Genomic DNA, 21,014 nt, shown 5'->3' on the forward strand with positions numbered 1-21,014 from the left:
GTCAAAGAAGAAAAATCTGCTACATAATTTCTGTAGAAATATTGGTTACATTTAAGATAGCATTTTTATAAATTAAGAACTGAAAAGGGCACCATGTCATTAAACAGACTACACACGAATACCGATCTTGATGCAGAAACAGTTTGCGCACTCACTTAAGCCGCGTGCATGTTTAATACATTCCCACGCTGCGCGTCCTGGAGGCAGAACCTTCAAGTATATGCTGTGCTGGCTCCTCCAGGAGACTCCGTGAAGTACCGGTGCCACCCTGGGTACACGCTGTCCGGGACGGACACACTGACCTGTGTGCTCGGCTCCCAACTGCACTTTGAAGGCTCCCTCCCGACGTGTGAAGGTATGAAGTTTATACGACAGATATGCTTGTTCAGCACGGAACACGGTGTAACTTGTATTGCTCTGAACTTCCTTGCATGTGTCTGAATTTCTTTGTATGCATCTGGATTTGTCTCTATCTGTGTCATGATTCCATTGCAATTAAAATCGCCGGCTAACAGAAATATCTTACCCTTGCTTTTAGCTAGCTCCACAAAATAAATCAGACCTACATCAAATAAGAAGTCTTGCTGTTTCCCTAGTTTGTCAGGAAAATTTTCACACATATGGCAAAGTTGAAATAATTTAAAAATAATACCCATTGCCTAAGTTCCACCATTAATGTTTACTACATATCCTTTGTCACATTTCTCTTATCTGTCTATCCATCCATTAATCTATCTATATTTTTGATACATTCAAGGCAAATTGCAGGCATCACTACACTTCCCTCTGAATTCTTTAGCATGTATAAAATTATCTAGTGTTTAGTATTTGTTTTCTGTAAAATGTATAGACATTGAAATGCACATATGTTGCATACAGTAAATGCACACATTTCATATTTTTACAGCTTTAAATTGCATAGACCATATGCAATAACAGATAATATACAATAGCAGAACAAAATATGAGGTTGAACCTGTCGATTCAATTGATTTGAATATCATTAGAGCATTTAAAATACATTACTCAAAGGCACCACTTTTAAGCACTATTGGAAGAAAAAAAGATTTGGAAGAGACGTAAATAGGCTAAAATGTCTCAATAGAAGTCAGAAGTATGACTGGTTGCCTGTCAAAGAGCTTTCCAAGATAGATTTTATTTTGTAACTTCAAAATCACAGGCACGTTTCTTTCCTTTAAAGAATGGAACTCTCCCCTTTCAGGGAATTTGAACATTATCATTCATTAGGGAGAGTGAGACGTTTAAAAGGGCCAACACTTAGGAAGAGAAGAGCCAGAGTCTAGATTTGGTGCCAAGTGACCTTGGTTACTAACCTGAGCATCCTGTGTAATGAGGGTCGTTTATCTGCATCATTTATGGGATTGGCGTAAAGAGGAAGTGAATATTAAATTAATTCTAAGCGATTTATAATGTTAATTATCTACCCTATAAAAGGCAATTTTCTTTGCGTTGCAATAGTATTGATTTTGCAAGTGCTCAGGCCCATGGATTGATTCTTCCAGAATATCTGGTAACTTTGTGCATTTTCATTACTAATGAGGCAGAATTTCAGTCACTGTTATAGAGGGAAATGATTTTCAACACCTGAAGAAAATCTGGAATGAAGTATTATGAAATAACCAAAGTAACTCAGGTTGTGTCTGAGAAAAATGTACTTTGGGATTGCAGCCACGTGCGAGCCAGTGGGCCTGGGAAACTCCGCAGGAGGGGGCACCCCGCCCTTTGCCTCCCGCTTTCAACACTTGCAGGACCCTTCTGGTTGAGGTGCCACTGAAACCCTGCCTCTAGCTGCCTCTGTTAGAAGCAGGGGGTCGCATGGGGCACTAAGTCAGGACACTGATGTCATTTTCTTCCTGGAAAAACCAGTGTGTCAGGACCACGTTACCTCAGTGACAGTGATCTCCAGAGGATTCTTTTCTCAAGGTGGTGGAGAGGGTGGGTATAAAAGTTTCATCTTTTGCCATTTTATATAAAAATTAACTGAGGTAAATCTTCACATGTTGAAGGCAGATTTTAATTCCACCAAACACAGCCTTAAATTTCTCAGAACAGGTGACTTTCAGCAAGGGTGGTGCTGGCTGATTAATGAAGAAAAGTATAAATGTTTATTTAACATGCTACTTTAAAAATAGGGAACATGCCTTCGTTCTGTTGTCTCTCCCCAAGATTAACCTGGTTTTCACTTAAATGAAATTGATTCATGACAATCCAGGAACAGAGTAAATCAACACAACAGGGCATCATTCTCTAAATTACTTCCGCTCTCACACGTTTGCAGGGAGCGTCCAGCAAACATGACAGGCTTCCTGTACACAGCCCAGAGGCCTCCAGGCCCTACTGAACTCATAGGAATTACTAAGTAGGATGACCGAGTTCTCTTCTGTTTCAGTTCAGGAGTAAATTTGTTTAGAAGGAACTGAGCTATCTTAGCTGTCATTCCCTAAACGCCTCATTATTTAAGAAAGGAAATAGGGACTCGGATGTCATCTATCAAATACTTAAACACTTAAGCACTTAATTATCATTTTTCTTCCAGTACTTTTCTGTTATTTGATTGGGCTCAAGTGGGGGCCAATTCCCCAATAAATTCTTGATGAAAAATTGTACTAGTTATGAGTCCTACTTCTTCAAATGTCATAACCACACTTTTAGAAGTTCTGCTTTGAAAATTACCACCACTTTAGGGTGGTTGACTGTTCCTTGGGAACAATGGGAATAAATTGTCCTGAAAGTTCACACTTTTTACAGATGAATATTACCTTGTTGGATACTTACCTTCATTTAGAGAAAAAAAAAAAAAAAAAGAATGAGGGTCTGGAATGTTTTTCAACACCACCAAGCAAGTCTCGAATTTTCTTTAGACACCAACTGAGTGCCCCACAGTTTAACTCAATTCAAAGACACTCCCAACCCTCAGGAAATTCCAAGGGTTCGGGGAGCTCCGTGCCAGCACCTGGGACAGAGGCCAAGTATATTTTCGCACGGAAGGCTATCACGAAAGTGACTCTCCTCAAGTTAAAGAGAAGAGAGAAGCATTTCAAAAAGCGAAGAGAAGCAGCAAGAAAGGTTTGGAAGTGTGAAAGGCCATCCAGGAAAGAGGAGGCGACCCCCAGCAGCTTGCTGTTGGGGTGTGTTTGACGGAATGGCATTAGGCGGGCTGCAAACCCAAAGGACGCCAGATTGTAAAAGGTCTTCAGTGTCAGGCGGCTCCATCCCGTAAACGATGGAAATCCATCAGTGGTTATTATTTTTAAAAATTGGAAACATGCATCACCAATGAACATAAAGACCATCAGTGACCTTCAAAGAGTGGCCATTCCTTGGGAAGCATAAGTGTGACAGTAACACGTCTCCAGGCCTCTGGGTGACAGAGTTCTCCGTATCACAATTCTTTCATACCTAGACGTTCTCTTAAGAGTTAATCTTATTATATTGTAAGTCCTAATGTTTGAGTCCATTACTTTTGCTGAAGCCCTGCAAGGTGCTTTGGGTTTTAAGGCTCACACTGGATTTTTCTCCAAAAGTAAGCTAAAGGAGTAACTGTGCAGAGGGAGGGGACGCAAAGCGCAAGCCGATGTCTCAGCAGCACGTTCCTTCAGAGGCGTCTTTGCCAGGACCCTGACGCAGATGCTTCCCGGGAGTGGGAAGTCTCTGATAGCCCCCGTGGGAAACAGGGTGTTTTTAGCACGGAGGGCTCAGCTGAGGGGAGCCTGCGGTCTCTGAAACCGTCCCGCTGTCGATGGGGGTTGCTCCTAGCAGCAATTTCCAGAGGAAGGGAAGGGATGGGCACGTGGCAGGGGGCGTGAGAAACACAGGAGTGGAGGCACTTCGCTCGCCTGGAGACAGACTCAGTGCATCTTCAAAACAGTACGCGTGTCTGAAAGAAATACTGTGAAGGGTCGTAAAAAGAAATGAAGCAAATAGTCTCACTGATGTTTTCATTTTATGTTCTCTGAAAAACAGAAACGGAATCAGAATAGCTGTGTTTAAGAATCCGCGTCTGATCTCTAATCACACCCTGGGTTGTGCTCTCAGCTCTCCAGGTGCATTTCAGCAGGTGGATGGTTTCCTGTTTCCAGGTGGTCTGCTGTCCCAGTGTTGTCTAATAGCTGTAGTTGTGGTGATGAAATCGCAGGACAGAGATTCAGGTTAACTGCTTCTCCCGTGTATTAGCGCACAGTGACATGTGCTCTGTAGCATCTTCACGTCAGGAACAGGCAGGCATGTGGTCAGACGTCGTAACTCTGTCTGCCCACATAGCGCTTTAGATTTAAGAAAAACATCTGCATGTTTTTGATCTGATTATAACCCTGAGGAGGAGCTTTATTGCTGTCTAGTTACAGCCAACCTCTGGCCCTTATTGTAAATTCAAAACAAGTCCCAGGAGATCCTAAAACCGCAGGCCCTGCACACATGCAGACAGAAAAGACTAACTTATTTTATTTTATTAACATCAACATGTTCATTTCTGAAAGGCCGTAATATATTTTACACAGTGGTCTTACCATCAGCACAGAAGAAGACACTTTTTAAACTAAGTTGTTTGGTCTGTGTGTTTTGGTTTAAATTATTTTTTATATTACTTGCCATTAGCTAACACTGTAAGTATACTTTAAAATCTACCTAAAGTACACATTTATTAAAAGGGTTCTATGAAATGTTTCATCTTCGGTGATTTTATCCCTAAACATTTTCTAAATTTTAAGATATGTCTCAATTGGAATACTAAGTTAAATGAAAAAAAAGGGGGGAAATACTTTTTTTAACCATTACTTGAATCAAAACATATAAGCTTTCTCATCTGTTTGGGTTTTGAAATGTATTCATAAATAATACACATTTCATTAATTAAAAGGAGATAACTCAACAAATAAGATACAGTTCCATTGATAGAAGCTCTTTTCCATTGAGGAAAAGCAGATCATTTAACGTTTTAAACATTTTGTAAATAGTTTTGGTACGTCTTTGTTTATTGTTGAACCGTCACCAATAAGAGAAATAATTTTCTCTTAATAATTCTATTCACAAACTGTTTCTGGAGGATACTTAAATTAGCAATGAGAGAAATGACTGATTAAGAGACTTCGGTGATTTTCTTTTGCATTCATACCTAAACAGATTAGTTTTATTCTGATTAACTTGGAGTAGTTGAATAATGAAAAAAAGTGAGAGGGAAGATTGTGTCAAGGTGTCCGTATTATCTTAATGATTCATTCACAATAAATTAACCCATTAGAAATCACTCCCACTTTACACAGTAGAAACCCAGGTGTCCCATATGACTCATCTCTTATCACAGTCCTAAGCAATCACCTCAAATATTTAAAATTTACTGTTCTAAATATAATTAAAAGTATAATCAAAGGCAGAAATAAATATAATTTTATTATCATCGTTGATAATTTCACAATGTTTTTGTAATATTACATTGAAAAGGTGAGGTCTTACACTTTAGTTGAAAACTTGGGGTCCTGCGGCTGAGTCCACAAGGCACCTGCCCTAAGTTAAGTGAGGTGTGTGGGCAATTCAGTCATAGAGAGTGGATGAGGAGTGAAACGCACATATGGTATGAACTGTCCCTATGTCAGGGGTCCCTCCTTCCCTCACCAAGGGCAGATCAGCAGGAGCTAGACCATGGCTTCTCCACCTTCTCCAGGTAAAGAAAACTTCCAGGTTCAGTACTTCTTCTCAGGTTGGCAGCTACCTCAGCTTGGCTGCCCTAGGATCGGGTTGACAGACTTAATCTCTTTGACTCTTGGTCTCCTTAGAGTTAAATAGGATTTATCTATCCATCTGTGGCTATCTATCAATCATCTACCAATCTCTTCTATTTCATCTGTATATCAACATATATATATTATACATAATTATGTTTTAAATTATAGGGTGACGTTAAAATGTTGCTTTCCTGTTCTGTTTGTGTCCTGTATTAAATTTGGTCACATCTCAGTAGGATTGCTTTGTTGTTTCTTTTTTCTTTCATGAGCTTGTATATCCAGGGTTAGAAACTATCCTACTGAAGTTGGATTCATTTTGTTAAGGAAAACTTTTACTGGTGTGTTGTTCCTTAGCACAATGCCCAGCCAATGAAGTCCGGACAGAATCTTCTGGAGTCATCCTTAGTCCAGGGTATCCAGGCAACTATTTTAACTCCCAGACGTGCTCGTGGAGCATCAGAGTGGAACCAAACTACAACATCACCATCTTCGTGGACATTTTCCAAAGTGAAAAGCAGTTTGATGCACTGGAAGTATTTGATGGTAAGTCTCTTTAAACTTTGTTCACATACCAGTGACCTATGCATAATGTAACAAGGATGCCGCTATAATGTTTCTGTGATGCAAGAACTTGAAGATTTTCTTGAAGTAAATTACATCTCCCCCAAACAGAAAATGAATTATTCTTGGGCTTGTGTGGTCTGAGAGATCAAGCAGTAGGTAAAACATTTCCGTGCTGTTCCTAATTTTGCAACTTTTAAACCATTAGGATGCTGGTGACACACCCTGAAAATGTACTGAATTAACTTTAATCATTATTTTCTTTAATGTGGGGCTTTGAAGTAGATGATTTCAAAAGATCTTCCTTTCCCTTCTTCTAAGATTATATTGATTTAGAAGATATTTTAGGAAATTTAAGAGGGCTAAAAGTACTTTAATCAGTCTAAATGATTATTTTACTAGAAATATATAAAAGTAATGGCTCAGAGATTTCTGGGTGATAAATGCTATTAGGAGTCTTTAATGTACAGTTTTTTTAGATTAGTAAAATAGTTTACTGAACAAATGCTAATACTGTTTTCAACATGAGTCATGCATTTTTGTACAATTCTAATGAACTTTTAATATAACAATGCTATGCTTAAACGTAGTATGTGGTTGAATTGTCAATTTGAAATGGAACTGATGTTAATAATTTTTCTTTGTACAGAAGCATTATCATAGCCCAGAATATCACACCACGATACAATTACGGCTGTACATAATAACAGGGTTTTTACATGTTCTGATGGATTTGTCATTGAGTTCAGATGAATAACAATCAATTCAGTGAAAAAAAATGAGTGTAATTGATTCTCTGTGTGTTTATATGCCTCTTAGTGACTTGATGAATCATAATAGTCGAGTTGCTTCTATGGATAGACACTTGATGAATCAATTTATGTGTTTCCAAAGATGAGCTGCTAAATTGGAAATTAAACTCATACTTATATACATAGGAACAGAGGACTGAAGGGTAATATTTTCATTTTCCGAGGGTTTTTAAGGGTGTGTTAACACAGACACAAACCACTGAAGACTCTCCTCTTCGTCTTTAGGGTGGGAAGAAGCAATGCGTTAGCCACGTACAAAAATGGGCTTCTTTCGTCAATGAGGAATCTGGGAAACTATCCTAAGGCCACTTAGGTGTCATAAAAAAGTACAGACAAGCACTTAACCTCAGGGGCTGTGTGTGTGTGTGTTTGTGTGTGTATATGCTTACATATTCCTATACTTGCAGTATATAGTTACATGTATTTACATAATCACTCTAACTGTATGCCGGTTCCTTTGTCTCGCCTTGGTTGAATTGAAATTTAGCTGGCAGTGCTCCTGCGTCTTTTTATTTCAGCAGCAAAATCTTTATCAATAATTTATGCCTGAAGCATTTACAATGTGATCTTCCCAAAATATAGACAGATCAAGCCCATTATAAACCATAAGCAAAATAGTTAATAGAGATAATATCAAAGCAGTTGCTGTCAAAATTACCAGAGATCTATGACTAGGTGTGTTTCACTGTCAAAGAGTTCTCTATAAAATGAAAGGTCAGAATTTTATATGAATAATTTTTTAAGCATTGGCATTTTTGTTGAAGTAAATGTCATGTTCATTGCATCTGTTTTGTTTTGTTTTTTGAAAGACAATGGCTCTTTTATAGCTCTTGAGTTGACCCAAAAAGAAAAAAGTTGAATATATTGATTTTAAGCTTTAATAACCCAAGAGTTTATTGCTCTCTACGGCTCCAGTAGTGCTGCTTCCTCAATTTAAAAACAAAATAGGACTTTAATCATTAGAGAACTCAGTTGAGAAAGGTGTCAGAAGAAAGATGGTGGTCTTCACTTGTGAGGAACTTGCTAGTTTCCGTCTTGGTAACAGAGACTACACATACACACTCACTCACACACACACAGTCACATACAATTTGTATATTGCACACTTTTGAATGTTTACACAATTGCTATCATATTATATTTATCTGCAAACAGATTTCACTTGTCAATATGCTATTTTAAAAATTACCTACACTGATACATGTTTATCTAGTTCATTAATTTTAAATGCTGTGTAGAATTTCTTTGAAAAGATTTTTTTAATACCTTTTTAAAACCCCAAACCACAACTTAGGATTTAAATTTTGCCATAAAAATGCTGGAATAAACGTTTTGCTATATAAATAACACTTGTGCACATATGTTGGAGTTTATAAAAAATATAATTAAAACCTTCAGTTGTATTGGATATTAACAAATTGCTCTCCAAAGCGATTATACTAACTTATACTTTCGCTAGTATTGCATGAAAATTTCCATTCCCTATATCCATTCAATGTTGTAAATACTAATAATAGTAAAAACTACTTTCATTTTTTTAAACTACTGCTGTTTTATAGGTAACTTTTTATTCGATTTAAGTATTATGTATTAGTAGCATATATGTCTGAAGTTATTTTGGTTGGCTATTGTTTCTTTCATTATTCTTTTTTAACAGGGAATGTATCTCCTGCTTTATTTATTTGGAATTCTTTGTCTCCTTTGGAGCTAAATAGCTGTATATTGTATAGCTAGACTCCAGTTTAATCAAAAGCTAAAAGTAGTCTGCATTTTGTAGGTGCTAATTCATATCATAACTTTTTTGTTTTTTCTGTTTTATTTAGGCTCTTCTGGTCAAAGTCCTCTGTTAGTGGTCTTGAGTGGAAACCATACTGAACAGTCAAATTTTACAAGCAAGAGTAATCAGTTATACCTCCGCTGGTCCACTGATCATGCAACCAGTAAAAAAGGATTCAAGATTCGTTATTCAGGTTAGTAAGTGAGGTTAAGATTTAATACAAAAGTGTTTTTAATACAGAGGATCCGCATTAAATTTTAAAATTACAACAGATAAAGATTTATAGTATAAACCTAATTTCTGAAGATGAATAATTAACTTCAATAGAAATAATATGATGGGAAATTACTCTGAGTGATATCTCTAAACTACATTAGGGAAAATAAACTATCTGTTGATTACTATTAAAATTTTTTTGTTGCTAAAATCATAAACTATTGAATTGCATGCCACAGAAAGCAAAGACATTTCCCCCCAAAGTAAAGTAATATAATATAAATTAATTTAAAAATATGTTTAAAGGCTAAGGAGACAACCAGGAGGAGATAATCATATTGCATTTAATTTTTAAAAATTAAAATTAAATTTTATGTATTTATTTGTTTATTTGGCTGCGTTGGGTCTTAGTTGCGGCACTCAGGGATCTTCCTTGTGGCTCGCGGGCTTCTCTAGTTGTGGCTCACGGCCCTAGTTGTCCCCCGGCATGTGCGATCTTGGATCTTACTTCCCCGACCAGGGATCAAACCCATGTCTCCTGCACTGGAAGGTGAATCCTTAACCATTGGACCACCAGGGAAGTCCCTGCGTTTAGTTGTATAAGTAATAATAGCATCTTACTATTAACAGTATGTCTTTTTATTGGTTATATATTTGTATGTCTCTTTATCTTTATGCAGACATGATATATAGATATGTACACACACACATATAAACATATACAAAATAAATATGTTTACATATATATTTCCTTATCAACATTTAAATTATTTTGTTCCATCCCCATATATTTCAGTCACTTTCTGTCAGTAGTTTTTTATATTAATTAAATCAGTTAATACATTTATGAGAGATTAGATCCTGGGTATGTTTGTCGGTGTGACCAGCCCGACACCTAATGTTTATACTGCCCTACAAAAGCAGTAGACAGACAATTTAAATTCCTCAGATATTTTAAGTACTAAGCAAAATATCTAACCTTTTCTCAGTGTCTCACTCAACAATATCCGTGCTAACAATTGAGATATATTTCCCAAGGGAGATGCCCACTCTGCATTCCATTGACCAGTGTACCTCCCGGAGGTTGCTTATTCCCGTGTCTGTAGTACGTCCTCAGTGATGGGGAACATCCTGCGGGAGGAACGGCGGAAGGTCTTAGTAGTTTTAAGAATATTTTAGCTCCTCTCTGATTGGTAGACGCCACGAAACGGTGAAAAGCATCAGGGTTTTGAAATAGCTCTTGATGTAAGGACGGGAGGCGTGAAATTCACTCATGCTTCCTCTGTAATGTTTAATAAAATATGCTCAGACTTTTGTTTTCCCTCCTTTGCTCAAAGTAGCCATTCAAAAAGCTTATCAACAAAGAGCTCACAGTTGAAATCGCTTCATTCGAAGGGGTATTGAGAGCATTAGGGCAGTGATTGGATTTGTGTTCATCAGGTTCCTTGTTCCGAAAAATAAATACTCAGACCTGTAGAATTGTTTGAATTTATTTCCAATGAGCAAAAATGGACAGTGCAGGGGAAATCACGGTGAACATAATTTATCTTGTTTTATCTGTGGCAAATTACTTAGTAGCCTGGCAATGTGATTATACCTTGAATTCTGTCTTTCAAGAGATATTTTCATTCATTATAGAACAAGAAGATTCTCTTTGTTAAACAGCGTTGGGAAAGTAGGAAAAAGGAGAATTTTAGAGAAGGCTATAAACTGTTGTTCTGTGAATGGACCTATCCATTTATCTCTCTATAGATATAGATACAGATAGACCTTTGAACAGATTTTCACTTAAAATTTGATGAGTCAATGACCTCTGCTAGCAGTTCATCACCAGTAATTTCAGAGCAGTGATTCAGTGAAGATCCCTGAACTGTAATATTGTGGGCAAGGGAGCTGCAGCCCATAATATAAGCATGTGTTGCATCTCAAACCTTTGTTTGCGTTACATGTGTGAAGTATCGGTCGTCAGGCATAAGAGCAATATAATTGATCTCCATGATTAACAAACAAAACAACAACAACAAAAAGCGCTTGTCCATCGAGGTTCAAGTCTATTCAATAAACTGCTGCGTGTTGAGCAAAAAGTGGCCCTTAAATGAAGTAAATGAGAGTAAGTGAAATAAGCTTCAGTAATGGGAGAGTCAGAACTGCAGACTGCCTGACACGCACCCAGAAACCCCAGGGTAGACAACTCTGCCTGCTGTCTTCCATCATGGTTCCTACTTGACTGTCTCCCTCCTTCACCTGCTTCTGCAAAGCACCGCGAGCAGAGTGTCAGGATTGGGCCCTGGAGTCAGGAGTCGAACAGGTGGGACCCCGTGTTCTAATCTTCCCCTCAGCTTTTCTGTGCCATGTCTCCCCGCTCCGGGCCCCTCTGTATCTTGTTCTAGATGAGTTAGGAAGGAAGGGATATCTTGAAAGCCTGATGATAGAAGACACACAGTCAACAGGAAAGAAAATAAGTGTTGGACCCTACCGAGTTAGACGGTCATCCTGCAGATGATCTCTTAACAGGCCGAACTGTGACAAAACTCACAGGTGACCCCCTAAGAACCGTGTGGCCTCACTGCCCCTTCAGGAGCACTTCAGACTTTATCTTGTCTCTGAACTTGGAGCAGGGTCTACAGTCGGCTTGGCCTTCCTACTTTTCATCATCATCATCATCAACATCATCATCATCATTATTATTATTATTATTTTAATTTACTGGCACAATAATTCTGGGTGGTTGGTAGCTGGGGTGTCTGATTATACTCATACCTTCCCTAAACTAAATATTTTGGTTCACTCAAAACTCGCAACATTTGGTCTCCAGCGACTGAACATGGAAAATGGTATATGCCAATGCGACAAGAGTTCCGTATAAGAGTCAGTGGATTTTAACTTAATAAAAATGAGCCCACTAAAAAAATGAAACGGCACCTCATCCAGCTGAGACGGTTCTCTGAAGATGCTTCTCACAGGAACGTGGTTGACAGCCGAGGCCAGACACACCGACATCTCTTCTGGGCAGTGCAGTGATGTGAAGCCTTCAGAAGGTTTCTTCTGAATTTATTTCTAAGGGAAGGTTCAACATTACGCATTCAGACCTGTGCGTGTGCTTTCTACATGGGACGCCTACAGGGAAGTGGTACTTTTAAAACCTCTTCTTGCGAAAGGAACCCTGGATCTCCAGGACTTCACAGCTTGCTTTATTTTATTGGTCTACTCATCTGAAGGGAGTTCGTATGATTTTATGCTGCGGTGAAACTGGTCTTGTAAGAATAAAATGAGTTTCTTTCTCTAAACGTGTAAATAAGATGCAGAGCTTTTTAGCTATCGAAATGTTACGTTCTGCGTAGGTAAGACTGTGATTTTCACAAATGACTGTCTCTAATTTTAAAAAGTCTCCCTACACGTGATGATTAAAGCTATTGTAAGATTTTCATTGACCTGAAGTAGTGCATTTTCTTCAAAGATTGTATTCAAATCTCGTATGTTAAAAAGAGGCTTAATGTCTACATTGTCATCATACAATTCTCAAGAATTCTCAAGACCATTTAACAACAACAAGGAAAAAATTAATGGCCTTGATTGCAAAATGTTATATTCTTCTATTTTCTCCATTTTAAGGATACTTTTTTCTTTTTTTTTCTTTTTTGTCAGAAAGTTAGAATTCCATCATCACATTGATTAACAGCTGCAGATAATCTAAACTTCAAACTTAAGAAACTTGACCTTTGGCTCTAGATTTTTCTGGATTTTTAATTAATTTATTTTTTAGGCTTTTTTTTTAGAAGTTTCAGATCACAGTCAAATTGAGAGGAAGTTACAGAGATTTTCGCTTTGCTCCTTGGCTTCCCACATGCACAGCCATCTCCATTTTCAGCATCCTCACCCGAGGGTGCATTTGTTAATGAACCTACGCTGACACATGGTCATCACCCAAAGTCCATAGTTCACGTTGGGCTTCACTCTTGATGTTGGATGTTCTGTGGGTTTGGACAAATGTAAAATGACATGTATCCACCATCGTGGATTCATGCAGCGTAGTTTCATTGCTGAAAAATCCTCTGTGCTCTACCATCCTTCCCCCACCAGCCTCTGCAAACCACTGATGTTTTCACTGTCTCCAGAGTTTTACCTTTCCCAGAATGTCGTAAAATTGGAATCAGCAGTCTGTAGCCTTTTCAGGTTGGCTTCTTTCACTCAGTCACATACATTGGAGGTTCTTCCATGTCTCTTCATGGGTTGATAGATCATTTCTTTCTAGCGCTGAATAAAAAGAAACGTTGGATGGACCACAGTTTGTTTATTTATTCACCTACTGACAGGCATCTTGGTTGCTTCGGAGTTTTGGCAACTCTGAATAATGCTGCTATGAACATCTGTGTGCGAGTGTCTGTGTGGACATAAGTTTTCAACTCCTTTGGGTAAACACGAAGGAGTGTGATTGCTGGGTGGGAGGGAGGGAGACGCAAGAGGGAAGAGATACGGGAACATATGTATAGGTATAGCTGATTCACTTTGTTGTAAAGCAGAAACTAACACACCATTGTAAAGCAATTCTACTCCAATAAAGATGTTAAAAAACAAAAGAGTGTGTTCAGTTTTGCAAGAAGCTGCCAAACTGTCCTCCAAAGTGGCTGCGCCATCCCGCGTCCCCGGCAGCATGAGTCAGAACTTCTTTTGCTCCACATCCTCACCAGCACGTTTGTGTCTGAGGATGCTTTTAGTACAAGTTTCGTGTTGATGCTGATTTCCCACTATTTTAACAATAGAGATATTTCATTTATATCTCTTATCAAGGGAAATGCAACATTTATTTATTGGTTTTGTGTATGTGTGTTTGTGTGCCCATAGCACCTTACTGCAGCTTGACCCACACCCTGAAGAATGGTGGTGTTTTAAATAGGACTGCAGGAGAAGTTGGAAGTAAAGTGCATTATTTTTGCAAGCCTGGATATCGGATGATTGGCCATAGCAATGCAACCTGTAGACGAAATCCAGTTGGCATGTATCAGTGGGATTCCCTCGCTCCGCTCTGCCAAGGTAAGAAATGTGTGTTTTCATCCCCAAACTTGAGTTCAATTCATTTTTCTTATTTTAACCACACTCTGAAACGTACAAGAGCTGTGATTATGGTTAAAAGGTAAGGAAAAAATGAATATGAGTTCATAAAAGTACAAATTAAACTTTCTGCTGACCGTGCAAATGCTTCTGACATTTGCACTCAGCTTGATTTAGCTTTATAGCCTGAATTCGTAGAGTGGTTGAACACTCACTAGATGCTGAGTAGAATATTCTAATACTTATATTTCATTTTGAAACTTTAAAATGTGCTATCCAACTCAGATTCAAAATAATTTTTCTTGACAGTTGTATTAATTAGAAGAAAATCAATTACTAAAGCTCATTTTCCCTTTCCTTAGATTAAAAACTCATACTTTGAGCCACACACTGCATATTTCATTTTCATTAGGTCACTTAAATATAGGACTTGTTAAAGTTGATTTCAATATTTCATGCTTTATTTTTCATTTTATCTTTCATATGCATAAAAAATCAAATTTTCAAATAAGGCATTTTAATTTTAATTGAAGGCTTTGAAGTCATGAAATTTTCAGTTTTCCCTTATCGAGATTTATATGCATAATGAAATATATTGGTCTTTGAAAGCTAATTGCAATTTATGAATGAAACATATTGGTTTCCTTATTTCTCTTTTTTCATTAGATATTAGATTTTCTGGTATTGCTCTATGAGAGAATAATAGATATTTATCACAATTATTGTATGTGTCTTTAACCGCAAGAAGTTAATCAGACACCCAGCCTGCATCATTTATGTTGTACCTCCAGATATTCTTCTTTAATGTAAGATAAACATGAAGATCTAATAGGCTTGTTTCATTAGGATTGATTTTTTTTTTAAGAAGAGTACTTTTTCTTTCAAAAGAAGAAATGCTTCTCATTTTCTTTAAATGTTCTGTTACTCTCTGCCTATGACATAGAATCCATTGCTCTGAGAGCAGCCCTCCGGGCTGCATGTCCTTGGCATTGTGAACTGAACAAGGAAAATGGCTGAGCCCAGGATTGGCAAGAGTTCCCAAATCTTGGCCTCTAGAGGTTGAGTCCCTAGACAGGGCCCTAAATGGAATGTGCTCTCAGGGTAGAAGCCCAAGAAGATCCTGGAAAGAGACTGTCATGTGACAAGACAGACACATGAGACATGACAGTCCAGGCAGATGTTAGTTTATCTCCCTGACACGTGAGGAGTGCTGAGCATTGTTGACTCGATGGAGGGATGGCTGTTCTTTCGCTGCATGGTTGAAAAGGAACCAGGGAATGCCTGGGATGTGTCTTGTTGATAAGTTTCCACTTCCCTCTCCTTTCCCCATTTTCTCGCTCAGCAGAACTATTTGATGCTGAATTAAATGACTCGGAAATAGAAATGGAGCACTAAAAACCAGATCCTTCTGGAAGCTTTGCAGTTTCAGCTGAAGGATTTGATTGAACGTGGTCAGTGTATCTCTCCTCTGTGTTGCACGTAACCCCAAAGCAATGCCATCAGGGACGTGGAACGTTAGAATCACACGCCACGTTCTAGGTGGGAAATTGGAATATAGATGTCCGATGTGATTGTGTCCCCAAAGTATAAAATATTTCAGAAGCATCATCTTCCCACTATAAATCCACGGTCCTCTGCACTTTCTGCTAACCATTCTGATAACTGGGGAGTCAATATGATCTTGGTTTTGTGTTGTTGTTGTTTCATAAACTATGACCTGTAAAGCCTGGAGGGCCCTTCAAAATAATCTAGTTTAATTTGCTTATTTTTATGTTTTTTAAACTGAGGCACATAAAAGTTAAGTGACTTATTAATAATCATAAAAATGTTGGTCTAAAATCCAGACCTTCTGCCTGCCTCTTCAGCGTTTGAATCAAAATGTGTCTGGCCAAAAGAAATTCTACTTAAAACAAAATCTTGCAGACACCAGTTCTAAGTAATCTATATTTTAGGTGTTTAAATTCATTTACTGTGGAAGAGTTTCTTTAGTCCTCTCTTAGTTCTTTCCAATTTGTGTAAAACAGCATTTTGATTACAATAATGTATAAAATATTTTCATCATATGTGAGGCTGTAATGTTTAAACATAAAAAAAGTGGTGAAAAATAGGCTTTTTTAAAGTACAGCTACACAAGCATTTTCGTCATTTTAAATATAAATCTTTTAAAATAAGTAGTAAAAATGTTTACTCCAATAGGTGAAGGCCATTGAGAAAACATCATAAAATTTTAAACAGAACAGGCTTATATAACATATATATTGGCAATTTATACCCTAACAGTGTTTTACTTACAATTAAAGAGCCTTGGAGCTGATTGAACTGAATTTAATACAGTTCATAAGATAAATGTGTAATTGTTATGGTATTTAATAAAGGGAAACTTGATTTGTTTAGCATTACTCATTTGCTTTCCTTTTGTTACTTATAGAACACAGAAGTTTTCCATAATGTAAATACTCACCAACTTGCAGAAAAACATTGGCCGCCTTCAATGTAGTCAGAAGGAGCCTTTGTGGATTTTTAATTCCCTCCTTGTATCCACCATCTACACTGTATTTAGATTAATTTTTTTTTTCAGTTTTTAGATAATTGAAGATAATTCTTTCAAAGTAGGTTTGGGGTCCAAAGAGAGTTAATAGATATAGACGGATGATCACCATCGATGTGGTCCTGAATTGCTGGCAGTTCATAACGGTAGGGTATGAAATTAAAGAGCAGGTGAGCTCGCTCTTTAAAATTCTTGGAATTCTATAAGGGAAAAAGACTTTGCGAAAGCATCATCTAAGTGCATGCCATCACACTATTCCCTCTCAAGACAGCTCAAACTCTTTTATGATTTTATTTTCTTGCCCAAGATATCATATTCACATTAGATATAAAATTGGAAAAATGAGAATTTCCCTGTAGCACATTTATAAGGATAAAGGTACAAGCTTTACCTCTGAAACCTACAGACCTCAAGCGCACTGTTCCAAAAATTAAAGTAGATGTAGGGTCCATGTTTATAGAGAGGGTATACTCTGTACAAGTCTTTGACATTTTGTTTATATGTACATGTTCATACAGAGGCAAAGTGACATTAATCATATGTCTGTGTTTGTAGATTGCAGTTGTAGTTGTAGGTTTAAAACTTAATGCAAGCATTAAAGATGATACAGCTGTTCTCATGATTTTTATTTCAATCCAAACTTACCTCTGAATTAGGCACTGCAGGTACCAAGACACACTCCCAACTCTTAACGCTCTGATGATCCGTTAGGAGAGATGGACTCATGAATCAGTAACTACAATTCAGTATGACATTAAGCAAGAGAAGATATACACTGAATAGAGATGGAGCAGAAAGGTGTTTTTTCCGGATGTTTTCCCCATCATGGGACAGCTGAGTTAGGGTTTGAAGGGGTAGCACCGATGGAAATGCGGTTCGAGCAGCAAGTAGGGGCCGTTGTGGAAGACCTCAACTGAGTTTACGTAGCTTTTACTCTCTCCCCTGTGGTTGACTTCAGTCTAGTAAAGGGCAAAAAGGACACAGTCACATCTGCATTTTGGAAATATCTTTTAGTGGTGTGGTAGATGGTTGGACAGAATCCTCTCTAAATTACAGGGGTGCTTCGAAACTTTAGAAATATGCATTGGAGCCATGATGAAGACCTTGATAAATACAGTGAAAATAGGTTTGAAAGAAAACAGGCATTGAAAATATTTGGAAAACAGAATCAGCAGGCCCTTGTGATGGAATGTAAAGGGTCAGGAAGAGAGAAAAATATGGAATGACAAATCGTTTTCTGGTTTAGGTTGCTGGGAGTATTGTGGCCCCACTCAGTAAAATTAGGACAAGTGAGAAAAAAGCAGGCTAATGAAATCAGTGTTGATGTGCGGACTTCCATTTTCTGTGCTCAGAGAAGATACAGTTCCTAAAAGTATGAGTAAGGAGGCAGTAGTTTAAGTTAGTTCAGGATACTGAGTGCATCCTTATTTGTTTTTCATGGGAGGAGGTTTGACTTTGTAGGTTCCATAAGGAGCAAATCAAATGAAAAAAATTGTAATTAAAAAATTTTCTGCTGCAATAAATTTCAAACTAAATAGCTTCACCAGAAAACAAGTAGCGTCTGACACCCTTTGAGAGAAGATCACAGTGGGTGAACAGCAACTATAACTCCTGCAATCCATCTAATGACTGATGCAGTCGTAATGGTGCAATAGTTTGAGACTCTTACCAAAACCAAAGGTCACCATAGTTATTTTAATTATTTTATTTGAAGATAGGGGACTTGAAAACTGGAAACAAATCAATAAATGGACAAATACCCCTCTGTAGCACTGGGAGCCTACTATTTAATATTTATTTAATATATGTATATATTTTATATATTTTATACTGCAATATATTATTTAATATTTCAGTTATCCTTCTGGAGTTGGTATAGTATCTCTCAGTAATTTGAACAGCATTCCTTTTATGCTGACAGAGGAACAAGAACAACTTACACATTTTCTAGCTGCACTAGGATGTTAGTTTTTTGGGTTTTTTTAATTGTGCAAAATAATACTTTGAAATGTTTACTAAAAACAATGCAATGCAATGCTTGCCTTTCAGTAAATGAGTGAGGTGGCAAGCTGAGGGCCGGGGTCAGGCCTTTGGGGGCCCCCAGTACTGGTCATGTGACCACGAATGTGCTGTCCTAGGCCCCAGCAGAACATGTGTCAGGGCAGTGCTTGAATGAAAAAAAAGAAGTGTAAATTGATGACAGGTATTTGATTACCTGTCAAATGATTTTGACAGAATGATTTTTTTTTTCTTTTTCTTTTTCATTTATTTATTTATTTATTTTTGGCTGCATTGGGTCTTCATTGCGGTGCGCAGGCTTCTCATCGTGGTGGCTTCTCTTGTCACGGAGCGCAGGCTTCAGTAGTTGTGGCTCGCGGGCTCTAGAGCGCAGGCTCAGTAGTTGTGGTGCAGGGACTTAGTTGCTCTGCGGCACGTGGGATCTTCCCGGACCGGGGATCGAACCGGTGTCCCCTGCATTGGATGGCCGATTCTTAACCACTGCGCCACCAGGGAAGTTCTGATTTTTTTTTTCCATTGAAGATGGCTTATCTTGTGCCCTAATGTGCTTTGTTTTCTCATTTTCATTGACTTTCTGCTGGTGACATCTCAGAAGCACAGAATTTGAGAGAAAAATAGTCATGTGATGGGCAGGGAGTGGTAATCTCCCTAAACCTGGTTCCTGCCACGTAAAACAGGGTCTTTGATGCCAAGCTCTGAGAACCGTTGAGAGGGTTCAAGCGCTCAGAAAGTCCCGGGCAGGACTCGGCAGCAAATAGGAGCCTTCACTGCCCATCACCTGTGAGAAAGAACATGCAGCAGGCCAGATGCGTTGTATCATTTCAGAGAACTTCAGCTTGCTTTTCTCCCTTTCCTTGACCTTTTAAATTACTTCTCTCAGAAAACCTGTACTGGTTTTTATCCTCCTCGATAAAGCCAGGCATATCTTTTGCCCTTCAGGCTTCATTTCCTGCCTTCAACCAAGAAACTCTGCCCAGCAGCTGTTTCCCTTATCAACACACTAATCTTATTCATCCTGGAGGGAAGCCAAAATTAGAACTGAAATTGTCTGTATTATCTCAAAGATCCAGTTAAAGTGGTACCTTACAGGGCTTGGCTTTCAAGCTTCCTGTGTCACAGAGCAGTTCTCACGTAGCTCTTTATCTCAGAGGCGTGATTTTCAGAGCACTTGGTGAGTCGGAGCTCTGGCTTGGACTTGATGTTGTGTGTTGTTTCTGCTTTGCTTGTGTTTTGCAGGCAGTGAAGCATAGGGAAAACGATCATTCTCACAAATGACATGGTTAAGCCTCTGTTCGTAAAGTCTGAACTTTAAGATGGAAAGATATAGATACCTGCCCGCTGCTGATATGTGCTAATATGTGCTAGTGTAAAGGGTATGGGTAGGGCAGGGGATGGGTGGCTGGGCGGGGAGGCTCCTATAGGTCTGCCGTGAGCCCGGGACTGAGCTGGGGGTGCGTCCTCTCACCTCTTTAATCCTGTGGACACTGGTGCTCAGAGGCGACGTTACCCAAGAAACACACAACTAAACACCAGGTGTGGGATTTGAACCCATGTCCTTCAGACTCCAAAGTCTACATTATTTCTACCATACCATGAGTATTCCCTCTGTGAACATTATTTCTACCCACTGAAAGGGCATCTTTCAGAAGAAAATTGTTCTTTTTGTAACTTAAAATAATAGCAACATTATCAAAAGTTCAGAGGATATGTTTGGTGTTCTGGCATAAAACTTGAGTTATTTTGTAAATCTCAAAAACTTTTACCTATGGCCATAAAATGCATAAGAAGTCATGACTTTTGTCTGGATTTTTTTTTTTTTTTTTTTATTGCGGTACGCGGGACTCTCACTGTTGTGGCCTCTCCCGCTGCGGAGCACAGGCTCCGGACGCGCAGGCTCAGCGGCCACGGCTCACGGGCCCAGCCACTCCGCGGCACGTGGGATCTTCCTGGACCGGGGCACGAACCCGCGTCCCCTGCATCGGCAGGCGGACTCTCAACCACTGCGCCACCAGGGAAGCCCTGAACTTTATTTAAAGAGCAAAGCACTTTGTAGATTTTCAATTTCTCAAAAAGTACTTTGAGTTTGCCCTTCTTTATACAAATGAGGAAATTGAGGATCAAAGATTTTTAAGGTATATGGTCTGGGTCACACATATGATAGGTTACAGATTTGGGGCTGAAACTCAAGAACTACTGATCCAAAGATCATTTTTCTTAAATTGTTAACAGAGAACGTCCTGAGGTATTGCTTTAAAAGCATGTGTCGGTGTAGAGAGCAGCTTGGGGGGAAGTGC

At 38.5% G+C, this 21,014-nt stretch overlaps 1 protein-coding gene across 4 annotated transcripts in view; it reads left to right on the forward strand.

Moving 5' to 3' along the window:
- The window catches only part of CSMD1 (CUB and Sushi multiple domains 1), a 1,661,506-nt gene that overhangs the window by 1,560,663 nt on the left and 79,829 nt on the right, over nt 1–21,014 (forward strand). For all 4 annotated transcript variants that reach the window (XM_067022449.1, XM_067022447.1, XM_067022448.1 and 1 more), the window contains exons 46-49: nt 242–355; nt 6,093–6,281; nt 8,935–9,081; nt 13,947–14,135. In XM_067022449.1, coding sequence (XP_066878550.1) covers nt 242–355; nt 6,093–6,281; nt 8,935–9,081; nt 13,947–14,135 — 639 coding nt within the window. The remainder of the gene's footprint in view (nt 1–241; nt 356–6,092; nt 6,282–8,934; nt 9,082–13,946; nt 14,136–21,014) is intronic.

This window comes from Kogia breviceps, chromosome 20, assembly GCF_026419965.1.
Source record: "Kogia breviceps isolate mKogBre1 chromosome 20, mKogBre1 haplotype 1, whole genome shotgun sequence".
NCBI classification, from domain to species: Eukaryota; Metazoa; Chordata; class Mammalia; order Artiodactyla; family Physeteridae; genus Kogia; species Kogia breviceps.